General features: G+C 44.5%; 1 protein-coding gene across 3 annotated transcripts in view; it reads left to right on the top strand.

The window, feature by feature from the left end:
* Positions 1-13475, top strand: part of pdzrn3b (PDZ domain containing RING finger 3b) — a 95941-nt gene that overhangs the window by 75564 nt on the left and 6902 nt on the right. For all 3 annotated transcript variants that reach the window (XM_030730064.1, XM_030730065.1, XM_030730066.1), the window contains one exon: positions 12002-12255. In XM_030730064.1, coding sequence (XP_030585924.1) covers positions 12002-12255 — 254 coding nt within the window. The remainder of the gene's footprint in view (positions 1-12001; positions 12256-13475) is intronic.

Below are 13475 nucleotides of genomic sequence, written 5' to 3' on the forward strand. Positions count from 1 at the left end.
TGCAAGGTTTTTTTCCTTTCTTTTTTTCTTTTTCAATTATTGGCCAGAGCCACGGTCCATTTTGGTATTTCAGACTTTGTTGAAGTGCAGCTCAGTTAGTTTGTGGCTCTCGGGGTCACCGGCTGAGTGGGAGATAGAATAGAGTGGAGTGGAGTGGAGTGGAGCTGAGCTGTTGCCGGCTGGAGCTCTCGCAGCTGAGCAGCCTGAACTCCGGCCACAGGGGTCAGTGAGAGGTGGCACGCTGTGCTTTAAAGGGGGGGGGGGGGGGGGGGGTGACGAAGAGGTGACAGCTCTCTCAATGTGTCTGCTCGTGTGTGCCGATCACTGCCCACCTCCTCATTGTCAACTGAGTGCTGACTCAGAGCTTTCCGAGCTTTAACCCCTGTTTGACTTTCACTAAAGTTTATATTTAACACTCGGCTGCTTGTTTTGCACATTTTCTTTCCACCAAAGAAACCGCAGCAGATGCATCATTAACATGCAGGGAGAGCCCTGGACACGTTTGACCCTTTTTGGGTTTCTTTTTCTTTTTCTGAGTTGGAGTTGCTTCCTAAGCAGTAAAATCCCTGAAAGAACAGATCACTTCAGTTTAATTGGCGTAAACATGCTCGTTCTAGCTTCCAAATAATGTCTCGTATTATTGTAAAGCATATCTTGGCTGTCTGTTTGTTTGACCTAAAAAAAATCAGTTAAGTTAGACTTTCCAGTGCAATGATACTGAGAACTGAGAAAAAGGGAATGCAAGAATCAATAAAGGACAAAGTCGCCTCAGGCTAAATCATTTTCAGTACTTTCATAGTTTAAAACACTGGTGTTTTCTTGCTGGATTTATGTGAAAAATAAGTATCCTGAATTTTACATTTTTCATGCTGAACGTGATCTAAGAAATGCCTTTTCTAGCTTTCTTACCCACATGAACTCAGTATGAACCCACCTTCTTCATCTCTGGTCTGAAAAATCATCAATCACCCCCAGGCTGTCTCGTTTAAAAAGAAGTTTTATTTTGAAATTTAGCTGGATGCATCGGGTGTTGTTTGAGCGGAGGAACGGTTCGTGGTTCCGAACAGAACCTACAGCATGTTTAGATTCTCTGTTCTCTGTGAGCTTTCCTGCAGTGTCACACTCAATAGAGGGAACACATTCGGAGCGCTGGTGTATTCATGTGAGAGTGTTTGGATTCAAGTGCCAGTCTGGTCTAATGAGTGAAAACACTGACCCATCTGACAGCACACAGTGCACGACTCTGACAGACTGTGCTGAACATCTTTGAGGGCTGGTTTCTGTAACACACTCAAATCTGCTTTTTGTTGTGTGTGTTTTTTTTCCCCCCCCTCGCTGTCTTTTCATCTATAATGGATCCCAGCCAAGTGTTATCCTCCTATCACACCAAATTACTTCTCCATTTACTGCACAGGGTGCCGGGTGGCTAGCAGCTGGTTTAAATGAATGTAATGATCAAGCTCTCTGTGGATCTCACTCATTATCCCCACCTTTAAAAAAAAAAAAAAAAGCGAAGATAACAGGAGGGAGTCTGACATTGTGCCTGCAAATAGTTTGGCTTTGATCAGGTCTGTTCTGGGGGGGAAAAAAAGACTAAAAGGTTTTGGCTGGCTCAAAAAAAAAAAAAAAAAAAAGAAGAGAGAGAAGGGTTTTATGCAGTGGTATAATAAATGGATTACGGGTGCTAATACCGGGGTCAGAAAGCCCACCAACCCAAGCTTGACTACAAATGACAGCAAAAAGAATGTGTGGAAATGTGCGTCACTCCTTTTGTTCTGCTTGGTCTTCCGTCCTTGTGTCAGCTCGCTCGTTAAGTTTCCCCGGATTGGCAGAATTGTCATCCCAGCTTTCCGACTTGCAGCAGTTTTCTCTCCTGTCAGTTCACCCGTCTGTCGAGAGAGTCGGTGTGCAGAGTTCAACAGCACAGGTCGTGCCTCTGCTCGCTAACGCTTCTGTGCCCCAAACAAGCCAATCGGCCGCCTCACCTGACAGCATAGATCTCGCACTCTGAGTGTATATCGTGTTTTAAAATGTGAGGATTGCCGGTGTTCTTTGGCGCATCGAGACTTGGCTTGCTTCCTGTATCTGAATTCCTGCAGTAATGAAACCAGTCTCCGAATAACCGAGCTACTTTAGCATGATAAGTTGTACCACAGTGATCAGTCTAGTATGTATTACAGTACAGACACATTTAGGATGTTTAATCATTACATGTGTCCCACTAGGATGTGGATCCACAGCCTTTAACTTTCCTCCTAGCATTAGTTAATGATAGCCAAGGTGAGACACATTCATGCCTGACTGCAGGTCATTCTGTGGGTTAAATGATTAAAGATGCATCAGGCCGATGAATAATCATCAGTGGTCCAATTTTTGAAAAATGTTCTCTCAAGTCTTGGCGAGTACCTTTTTGTTTTTCTCCAAAACCCATTGTTATGTTAAGGTTTCTTGTCATTTTTACACCTCACACGGTTAATAGTTTCTTTTATTTTTTTAGTGTCAGTCCAATTATTGTGACAGTGTCCCTTGAGACCTCCCGAGCGTGATGTATAGCCTCTGAACAGAAAAGGCTCCTAATGGAATGGTACTTGCAGCATTCCCATAAATAATCATTTCCATCCTGCGCTGTGAGATCAGTTTTATTTTGGGTCATTTTGTATTTAAAGGCCTCGAAAATGTCATGTTTACAGCATCAGATATCAGTGTGTTGCTGTAAAATGTTTTCAATCTGTTGACTAAAGTGTCTCAAAGACCCTAAAATGGTGTTTTGTCTGTTTCAACCAGCAGCTCTTTTTTTCTTCTTCTTCTTCTGAAAGCTGAAGTATGACTTGTTTTGCTGCCACTGAGGAAATCGATTCATGACTAATAAAAACAAGTTTACAGCTTCTTGAACGTCTTTACTGCAGAAATGAAGCGAGGATAAAAATCTGTCAGGCGGCGGAGAATTATGTCTGTCACAGACGACGAGCTCCAAAAGGCAGTCTGAGAAATGCGAACTGTCAGAGCAGATGATTCAGACTGCTTCAGTATTGATTCAGTGATTCAGCTCTTCTCCTCAGAGTAATGCTACCTCCGGTAAACTTCTCCACCGGGATCAGACTACAAGTGTTTTCTGTCCTTATCTGAAATAATTATCTGTTGTGGAAACTGCTTCTTTTTTTTTGTTCTTTTTCTCTTTTTTTGGGGGGTGGGACTGAATATTTTATGTAAAGTGCCTAAAGCGCCTTGAATCTCAGTCTGAATGCTTTGTATCTTCTGCCGGATGGTGATGAGAGATCTGAACTCATGGCTGCGGGCTCATTAACCACCAGCCATTAGAACATATTCTCACGGAGGCAGCCGCAGAGCTGGAGTGTCTGGCCCTGGCACTCATGCATAAACCATTCAGTAAAATGAATATGTAGCTCGTGTTTGTGCCGCATGCTCTTTCATAGTACAGTAAGACGGCGATGAATGAAATGTGTGTGAGCAAATTCTCAGCTTGTACCTCTGGGGGCGATTCTGGGAAGTCTTCTCTTTTTTTTTTTTCTTTTTCCTCCTCGCTGATAACACAGGCAGATCCTCTTGATCAGCGGGCCTGGCGCAGCGCCCACTCGGCTCTGCCCGTCATCTCTCCGAGGACTTAATAATCCGTGAACACTTGAAATCTTTCCAGTTCATTAAACACCTTAGCTCTAAATCCCATGTTGGAAGTATGAAAAATATGGTTTTGTACTGTTCTATAAAAGTCAACAGAGTTGCACATCATTCTTTAATATTTTTTTCTTTTTCTTTTACCTCAAGGCGTTTTTAGCGGTCCTGGCAGGATTAGAAACACTCAACTGACTTGGTAACTTCAGCGATCTGTTTGAGTAGAATTCATTAAGAGGATCTGCATACATTACTGCCTCAAAGGAATTGCAAATTTTTGTTTACAGCACTGACTGTCAATAGAGCCATTCTGGAGATCAAACATGGTTAGGGTCTGTTAAACGCAGCCAGCGCAGCACTCTGTACAAGTGTTTTCCCTTTTCGTCACGATCATTAAAGGCCTGAGCTGCGACGGGCTCGGTGCTCGTTTCTAAACTTGACCCTTCTGACAGCACTGAACCCCTCGGCCCTTTCTTCAAAGCTAAAGGTAAGCACCATGTGGAGATGTAAGCTCAGCTGCTTTTGTCAGAGACTTGAAGGTAGAGGCCTTGGAAACTCTGTTTGACAGTCCTAGGGCCGTTAATCTCTCCAGAAGCGCTCTGTAATGGCTGTGGCGCCGCGCTGCAGTTCTTATGAGACCCAGAGCTTAATTAGAGCCTCAGCACAAACTGGCCATTGAGGCCTTGATTCACGCTGAAGTGATCTGGACTATTGTTTGTGTGCTAAATCTTTGCCTTTCTGCGTTCTCTTTCTGTATCTGTTTTCTTTTTTCCCCTCTTCTGTTCCTTCCATTTTAAACCAAAAGCGATTGATCTGCTGAGCAGCAGAAGTTTACAAATGAGTCCACTGGAACATTTCCTATCCGGAGCTTTCCACGCACCGCCGCCTAATTAGCCATATTTCTGATTGAAGGCTGCTGAGATGTCACGCCCGGCTCAAGAAGCCAAGTTGTCATAGCGCCAGATGGTCTCAGTACGACATCTTCTCCACCAGGCAGACAGAAAGATGAGATGAAAATATTTGTACAAAACACTTTTTCATCCAGTCAATCCTCTGCCCCCTTTTGTCCAACTGTCAGAGACCCCCTCTGTCTTCAAAGCAGCTGCCAAGAAAAAAAAGGGGGGGGGGGGGGGGGGGGACGCAGCTCGGCGTGTTCGGCCCCAGCCCCCGTAATGAAGCTTGACACAGACAGCATGCAGAGACAAAGCAGGGGATCGCCAGCGCCGAGCGCGGCCGCTGGAGCCTGGCACTGTGTGTTTTTAATAACGGCTAAGATCAGCCCCGGTGTGCCGTCACATCTGTTAAACACTGGAGCAGGTGGCTGACTGCCACGGGGGAGCACTCACAGGAGCCCGTGTACTTACTGTCAGTCTAAAGCAAACGGCAGAGAGGGATCACAGGGACGACAGGGACATAACAAGATCCTGAAAACACAGCAGCGTAACAGCTGTGAGTCCCTGAAACAGACTCCTAATGGACTTTGGCAGAATATTGACACATATAGTAGATGAAGCAGAAAATAGTGTTACACATTCTTGAGAGATTAAGTGAACCAGTCGCTGCCAACAAAAACACTTCTTTTTTTCTTTTTTTTGTAGGTGGAATTGTCAGAGTAAGCACAACAAATACACAGCAATGGACATGTTGGGTTAACCTGATGTTGTTACATGTTAGCTGATTTCTCAGTGGTCGGGATGAACCTGAAGGGATGGGTTACTCCGCCAGCTTCAGTGTTACCTGAACTAAACCTACAGCTAATCCCTCGTTACTGTGACATAATGTTTTGGATATTCTACAACAAAATGAACATTTTATTGTAGAATATCAAGAAAGAAAAAAATCTGTCATGAATATAAATCCATTTGACAGTTATTACCCATCCATAGGATATAAAGGTGTCATTAAATCTTCTAATTAGTTAGGCGTTTGTGTCTCGTTGTAAAGGACTCTTAATTTGTTTCACTCAGATATTGTTTTACAGGCGCAGCAGCGCTTTACCCTGATTGTCACAGTAGGTAAATGATTAAAAGACTGGAGATTATATAATAAGTGTTCATGAACCTTGTAAATGGGGCTTTATTCATGTGTTACATTAAAACCACCTGCTAGCCAAAAAAGGCTTCGGGATCACACAGGTCCTCTGGAGGTGTCCTGGTATCTGGCATCAGGACCTTGGAAGTAGATGTTTCATTTCTGGATGTTTTTGTTCCTCATCATCTGGCCTCGCCCAGCATGCTACTGACTAACAGCTCCATTTCTGATTTAGCGTCCTGGTATAATGTAGTTACAACGTGACTTCGGCTCAGCTGTGGATGGCTCCAGGATGTCCCATCTCTACGCGGCTTGTGGCTTTTCATATGTAGTTTTCTGCCCCCGTCTCCTCCCCGAGGAGCAAACGTGTCGTTGCTGCCTTGGACAGATAGACTCGGTCCTGGCAAAGAGCTCAGTGAATGTGCTGTTAGCCTGGACGTGGAGTAAGTGTGTGTTTATAGTGTGGCTGGACAGAGAGGGGAAGCCTGAGGTGCCGTTTACACGAAGCCGTTTTCACTGGAAACGGTGTCGTTTTGATGCGTTTCAGCCTTTCGTTTACACGATGGCGTTTCAGAAACGATCCACGTTTACACGAGGACATGTGAAACGATGAAAACGATGTAGTTCCCATGCCAGGCCACAAGTTGGCGTTGGTTTTCTCTTTGCAGTTTGTTTACGCAAGACGCGCATGCGTGGAGTGACACAGTAGGTAGTGCGGCAAATTGTTCATTACTTACAAAACGGCCAATGTGAGAGGTTTTGTGTGGACAGATGATGAGGTTGGATCGCTGCTGCACACAACGCTGAATTACAAAACGGTAAAAACACAGGAAAAGCATAAGAAGCACTCGTGAATCCGCGAGTACTGTTTATCAGTCTGCGCGTGCGCGAAAAACTGGCCGTCTCAACCATAGTACGCATGTGCGAGTCGAGCGTTTTCAAATCACCCCGCTTTCAAGTGTTTACACGAAAACGCAAGCCGGTGCGTTTCTGAAACGCTCCACTCTGGACCCCGTTTCTGAAACACATCGTTTTCACTCTGTTGTCGTGTAAACAGAAGGGCGAAACGCATCAAAACGCCACCGTTGTCGTGTAAACGCAAGGCCGAAACGCATCAAAACGACACCGTTTCAAAATGAAAACGGTCTCGTGTAAACGGCACCTGAGGTACTGGTGTGAGATAACAGCGTTAATGGAGCATGACACAAACCTAGGTTTCATCCCAACTGCGGACATGAACTTGACTCTTCGCTTTGCTTTATACCTGTAATTTCATACATGTGCTGAGGGGCAGAGAATGATTCTCCACACTCTGCTCAGGCAGAGGAGGCTACATGAGCACGAGGTGGGAAATACAGGCCTTCAGAAGCTGTTTAAAAATCACAAGGCTAATAGTCTTTTTGAAAAGATGCTATTAGAAAGGGCTTAAAAGCAGAAGAAAAATAAAGTCAGGTGAAGTTCAGCAGCTCCATCAGACACACATCACACCTTCGTTTGGGCTCATTAGACTTGGGAGAGGCAGCGGAAAGCGTCCCGGAAGTAATCTGTTACCCACAGCTGATCAATTAAGAACCCAGTGTCCCGTGCTTCAATCAGATTAGGTGAAAGTAAACAGCAGTATCTCTTTCAGCCAGCATTAAGTTTTTTTATCTGTTTGTTCTGTAATCCTCTGTAAGCTCGCAGGCTGCTGTAAATAAAGACTGCTGTGTTTTTAAGCCTCCCACTGTGGAGCGTTTCCTGCCTGGTCAGTTTAAAAAAAAAAAAAAAAAAAAAAAAAAAAACTACAATATGTGCAGGTTTTTAAAGACACACTTAAAAGTGTGCACAAAAATCATCAACTGCTGCTTAAGTTTTTCTCACAGAAATGGTTAAAAGTGAAATAAAAGGAGGATTAGCTGTGCTTTTGGAGTAGAATGACCTACATTCAGACTGCCACTCAAACACAGCATAGACCCCACTGAAAATAAGCCTTCGTGCTCTCTATAGTGTCAGCGCTCCTCTCTGTTCCGAAATAGAGATTTGGAAGAATTTGTTTAAGAAGTGTATCCGAGCAGAAAGAGGAGGCGAGCGTCCCGGCTCTCAAACCCCTTTAAAATGCTTGACTGTAGAGTGCAGTTCTCAGGGTTTCCTCTGCCACTCTGTGAAAGGCACCGTGTGTCTGGCAGAGTTTCCACTCTGTTCACCTCACTGCGTCTCCCCGAGGACCAGAAACACTGGCTCTCCTCTTCTTTATTAAAGGATTATGTGGTGATTCAATAGCCATATCAAAGACTAATGTTACATTCACTTAATATCCTGCAAAGCCTTTCCTGTATGATGATGATTAGACCTTGGGGGGGTTGGTTGGTTGGTTATGTTACTGGCATCGTGGTGTCTCAAGCTCGTTTAGTCGCATATTTTTCTTGAGCAGAAGTCACGTTTTAATAGTGTCTAAATATTTTTGTATTTATATCCTGTCCCCTCCCCTCAAAATCATTTCTCCATGTTGAACTGGCAGCTGTAGCTGTAAGTGTAAGGCACAAATACAAGCTGCTAACATGAGCATGTGTGGTTAATTATGTTACCTCCAGTAGTATCAAGCATTAGTTATGTCCATGACTGTTGTATATTATTAATGCCTTTGCATCAATTTGTGGAGTCTTAACTCAATGACAGCCCTGTTTACAATAACATATCCATTTGTGTAGTAGACAAAAAAGGTGCTATCATTGTGTAGCAGCTGTTCAGTCCTGTGTACTTGGATGTAAAAGTGTAAATGACAGTGAAAGATGCTTTTTTAAAAAAACAGTCAAACTGGCTGAACATTAAAAAAAGCTGTTTATGTATTTTTATAGTCTATACACTCATCAGCTGCATAGACGTTGCCATCCTGGTGTCGTTCCAACAACGTCATAATTAATGTCATTGCAACCGACCAATCACATTGTTCTCTTAAAGGACGCTAAACCTAGACCCATTCATCCACCCTGTCCTCTTCCCTGTGCAGACTTTGACGCTCTTTATACTCCGGCCTGACTTCTTAAAGCAGAAAGCCCTGAAGGCCAGCAGCATTTTGTATTTTTCCAGCCTTTTGCCCTGAATTACAGAGCTATGACATCACATCAACATGACTGGTTTGTTGAAATTATGAATGATAACAGCGTCCAATTCAAAACTACGACTATAATTTGTGGTTAAGTGTCCCTGATTTTCTCCACCACAGCACAAATTCATGATGCACTTTTTACTCTGTGCCTTTTCTGAGTCACACACACACACACTCACACACACACACACGCTCGCTCGCTCACACACACACACACACACACACACTGGTGGCTGCACCGAGACAGTTCAGGATTCAGTGTCTTGCCCAGGAACACCTTGACCCAGTAGTATACAGGCAGCAAGTTTGAGTTACAGCAAAGCTTAGAGAACAGTCATGTCCATTATATTTATTATTTTTATTATAATTACTTCCCTTGTTTTCCATTCTAAGCATTCTCATATTTAAAGGAGCTCGATTTCAGTGGGAATATCTGATTAAATAAAGACTAAATAGAAATGGAAAACAGAGGCTGCCTCGCTCCGTGCAGTGTAATATGAATATAATAATCAAAGAGATGGAGCCCACTGGCTGGCAGTTAAGCATTTTTGGCAGCAGGTTACCAATCACTGAGTAGACGTACGCATAGAGTCCCGCATCAACATCTCAGTCCAGCCTAATTTGCCTTCCAGAGCATCTAAGCTAGTGGCACGGCTCACACCTGCAGCCCCTTATTATTACCCAGCAGGCTGAAGACTGACATAGCTATCACATGAAAACTGCTCTGCAGCACGTGAGTCCTGTGATACCTGTCCTCCATTCTGCTTTTGCTTTAGAAGTGTTGTTTTAATAAAAGAAAATAGTCAGTGAGTAACAAAGCCGCAGCTGTGTAAATTCCTCAGCAGACACCGCAGCAGATTTTGAGCTAATTAGTATTCCTTTAAGTAGGGCTTTGCTGTCCTCTTGTCATTAAAATGGATTTAACAGAGAGGCCTCTCAGAGGATGTGCCAGAGGTTGACGGTAATTTCTGCATGTCAGTCATCATTGTGTCAACGTGACGAACGCACCTCGAGCGCAAAGGCAAACCCGGCCTTCAGTTCCAGCTGAGGAGATGCTGAACCTGTTAAAGTCTGGCTTCTGTGGTTCCCCGTGTAAATTGAGTTGTGTGCTCTTCAAGGGCTGCCGAACTGTGGCCGAGTTAAGGCTTGGGTTTAATGCGGCACAGTTGGGGAGCTGAGCGGTGTCGGGGCATTGTGTATTGTGTTGGCAGAGTGTTGTGTGTTTTTTCCCAGTGTGCCGCAAAAGGCCGCTCCGTGTCAGAGGTGAGCCAAGTGAATGGAGGCTGTGGGACCCCCCCTGTGCAGCTGGGAGGAGACTCCTCTCATTGAGAGCACTGAGGCAGAATACTGTGAGCTCAACAAGAAGGGGACTAAAGGCTTTGTCTCTGGTTCACTGCCTTCAAGTAGGCTCGGGATTCCTGGCAACCAGGTTTAACTGCTGGAGCCTGCGTGCAGAGGGAGGAAGTCACAAAGGCGCTTGTTTTCCTCAGCTGATGTGCAACACCGTGGCCTGCTGTGGGAAACAAAGATGACTACAGACGTGGGGTCTTGTGTGACTTTAGGAAGGCTTATGCTGTACAAGTATAAGGATACAAGCAGTGACCAGAAATTTAGACTCTGTCTTTTGGGTGCATTTGAGCTCATAGTCAGTATGAGAGCAGTGGCCTTAATTCCCTTGGGTTGTTCTTTTTCTTTTTTATAGCAGAATTTCTTACATTAATATTCTGTGATATGATAACTCACTTTTCTCGGTGTTGAATTAGTCCAGGCAAACTGCAAATAGATGAGCTATTAATTTTTTTTTTGGCCAAGTTTTAATGTAGAAGTTTTAAGTCCGCTGAGATGATCCAATTATCTTGCAAACCCAGGATTAGCATTAATCTGCTCTGGTTATTAGTGGGCACATGGCCTTTTCTGACAAAGTTTTCTCCTTTTCCAGATTTCCTCATCTTGTCTCACAAGCTTAGTGCCATTGGTATATGTCCTCCTCCATAGAAATATGTCTTCAGTTTTCACATTCCCCGGGTCAGAGTCGGGTTTTGTATATATACCAGCATTATCCCCTGGAGGTGTTTTAATATTGCTGCTACTTCTGATGTGCTGGACTACAGTTAAGTCTGCGAACTGTGCTATGAATTGGAATGAGGTAGCTGTAGCTGGAGGCAGGCGCACCAACCACCTACTTGTTTATCAGAAAATTAATCCTCAGACAGGGGCTCGCATGTGTGTCCGATGTAAGGAGGAGGGAGAAGGGATGGTGAAGATTCATGACATGCCTAATGACCTGCAACACTGCATGCTCATGTGAGAAAGTGGCTTCGTACGAAGAAGAAATGAGTGTGTGTGCGCGCAGCAGAGAAGCAGGAGGAGGAGACCTGTGAAATGAGTAGGGCCCCAGGCTGAGATCCTATCAAAGCTCTCAACACATCCGGGAATCACAGACCAACAAATTCCATATGATGTGGTGATTGAGAGCGGAACAGCAGCTCTGTGTAAATCCAGATAAAGCACGGGGCCCGTGTAGTTAGAATGTGTAGGATGCAGTTTACATGCAAGAAACCTCAGCTGTTAATAAAGTTGAGCAGGCTGCCGCTTGTTTTGGGTTTGTTCCCATAGTAGATCCTTTGGTAAATTTCCTGTAACACGGTGGGATTTTGCCTATAGCGAAAAACCTCAGACTTAACTTGTACACCCAGCCGTGACCTTTTTGGACAGCACAGATCTGCACGCAGCGAGCCTTATTTATTTAATTACAAGTCTCACTGGATCTGGTGACACATTCTTTTTGAGGGTCTGTGCTCATCTTCCATCAGAGCGCAGACGCTTTAAGTGGCTCAACCGCACTTAATTAGCCTCTTCTTTGCAGCTCGCTGCGGCCTTTTGCTCAAATTAATCTTCTCAGGTTAGCGCCCGGCACCCACTTCACTGTCACTGACGAGAGGTCAGATTTATCCTCTGCTAAGAAATTACTTAGCTAAATGAGGGCTCCTTCATGCAGCCACAGCTAATAACCTTGATTAATTAAAGAGAGACTCTTCCTAATTAAGGTCTTATTCTGTGTGGTCCAGCTATGACCCTGTAAAACAAGCTGAGGCAGTAATGAGTCATTTCTCAAACAGAACATTGCTTCTGAATGTGTGTGGGCAGATTACTTGAGTTTGGTATAATGACTGTCCTCCTCACAGAGAGATCTAAACGCATTGCAAAAAATCTTTTCCATTGTTGACGTGGGTTTGTCCTCGCTCCTTCTTCCAGGTCAATGGCAAGGACCTCTCTAAGGCCACTCACGACCAGGCAGTGGAGGCCTTCCGCACCGCCAAGGAACCCATCATGGTCCAGGTTCTACGTCGGGCCCCTTACCCCAAAGTGGTCAGCCCTGCAGCTGACACCCAAGTCACAGACATCAGCACCCAGACAGACATCACCCTCCAGCACATCATGGCCCTTACCAATCTGCCTCCTTCTTCGCCCCCCATGACGGAGCTGGAGGAGTATCTGCTTCCAGAGGAGTAAGTACCAACTCTGTTATTGATCAACTAAAGAGAGAGCCTCGCTAAAATGGGTAGTGGTTTTGTCCAGTCACAGCCTTGATCTTTCATGGTTTGGTGGAGTAGATGGCAAAAGCAACAGTATCCAACTCAAAGCCCACAGACTTCATCCAGTCCAAAATTTCTAATCTCACCCACATAGACTATGTTGCCAAAAGTATTCACTCATCCATCTAAATCATTGAAGGTGTTCCAATCACTTCCATGGCCACAGGTGTATAAACCAAACACCTAGGCATGCAGACTGCTTCTACAAACATTAGTGAAAGAATGGGTCACTCTCAGGAGCTCGGTGAATTCCAGCATGGTACCGTGATAGGATTTCACTTGTTGCACAGGTGACATCCTCCAGTCATGAAATTTCCTCACTACTAAATATTTCACAGTCAGCTGTTAGTGGTATTATAACAAAGTGGAAGGGATTGGGAACAACCACAACTCAGCTACAAATTGGTAGGCTACGTAAAATGACAGAGCGGGGTCAGCAGATGCTGCGGCACATAGTGCACAGAGGTCAGCGACTCTGCGGCGTCAGTGGCTACAGACCTCCAAACTTCATCAGGGCTTCAGATTAGCTCGAGAACAGTGTGTAGAGAGCTTCATGGAATGGGTTTCCATGGCTGAGCAGCTGCATCTAAGCCATCTAAGCACAATGCAGAGTGTCAGATGCGGTGGTCACGGGACTCTAGAGTAGCGGAGGCGTGTTCTCTGGAGTGACGAATCATGTGCCTTTGGTTCTGGGAGAATGGTCAAAAATTCCCATAAACACAGTATATTAAACCCTACGGATTAAGAATGGGATTTCACTCAAGTTCATATGTGTGTGTGAAGGCAGATGAGTGAATACTTTGGGCAGTATAGTGTATCTGTTTAAGTCAGTGGTTCCCAAAGTGTGAGCCACGGCCCCCTGGTGAGCTGCAGAAGTACTGCAGGGGGCCGCAGTAATAAAAGAAATTCAGTTTGAAATCACTTACACGTATGCATAGTTACATATTTATATAAATGTATTTATTCATATAAAAGTGAATTAAAACTGGTAATAGGAGGTGGTTAGTTTGTGATATTGCTCATTACTCTGGTTTTCTGGTTTTTAAATGGGATGCAACACTCTTGACTTTGGGAACCAGTGGTTTAAGTTATCGCTGAGGTTTACTCAGGGAGTTCAACCTGTGATGTGCACA

The sequence above is a fragment of the Archocentrus centrarchus genome, chromosome 5, assembly GCF_007364275.1.
Source record: "Archocentrus centrarchus isolate MPI-CPG fArcCen1 chromosome 5, fArcCen1, whole genome shotgun sequence".
In the NCBI taxonomy this organism is placed as follows: domain Eukaryota; kingdom Metazoa; phylum Chordata; class Actinopteri; order Cichliformes; family Cichlidae; genus Archocentrus; species Archocentrus centrarchus.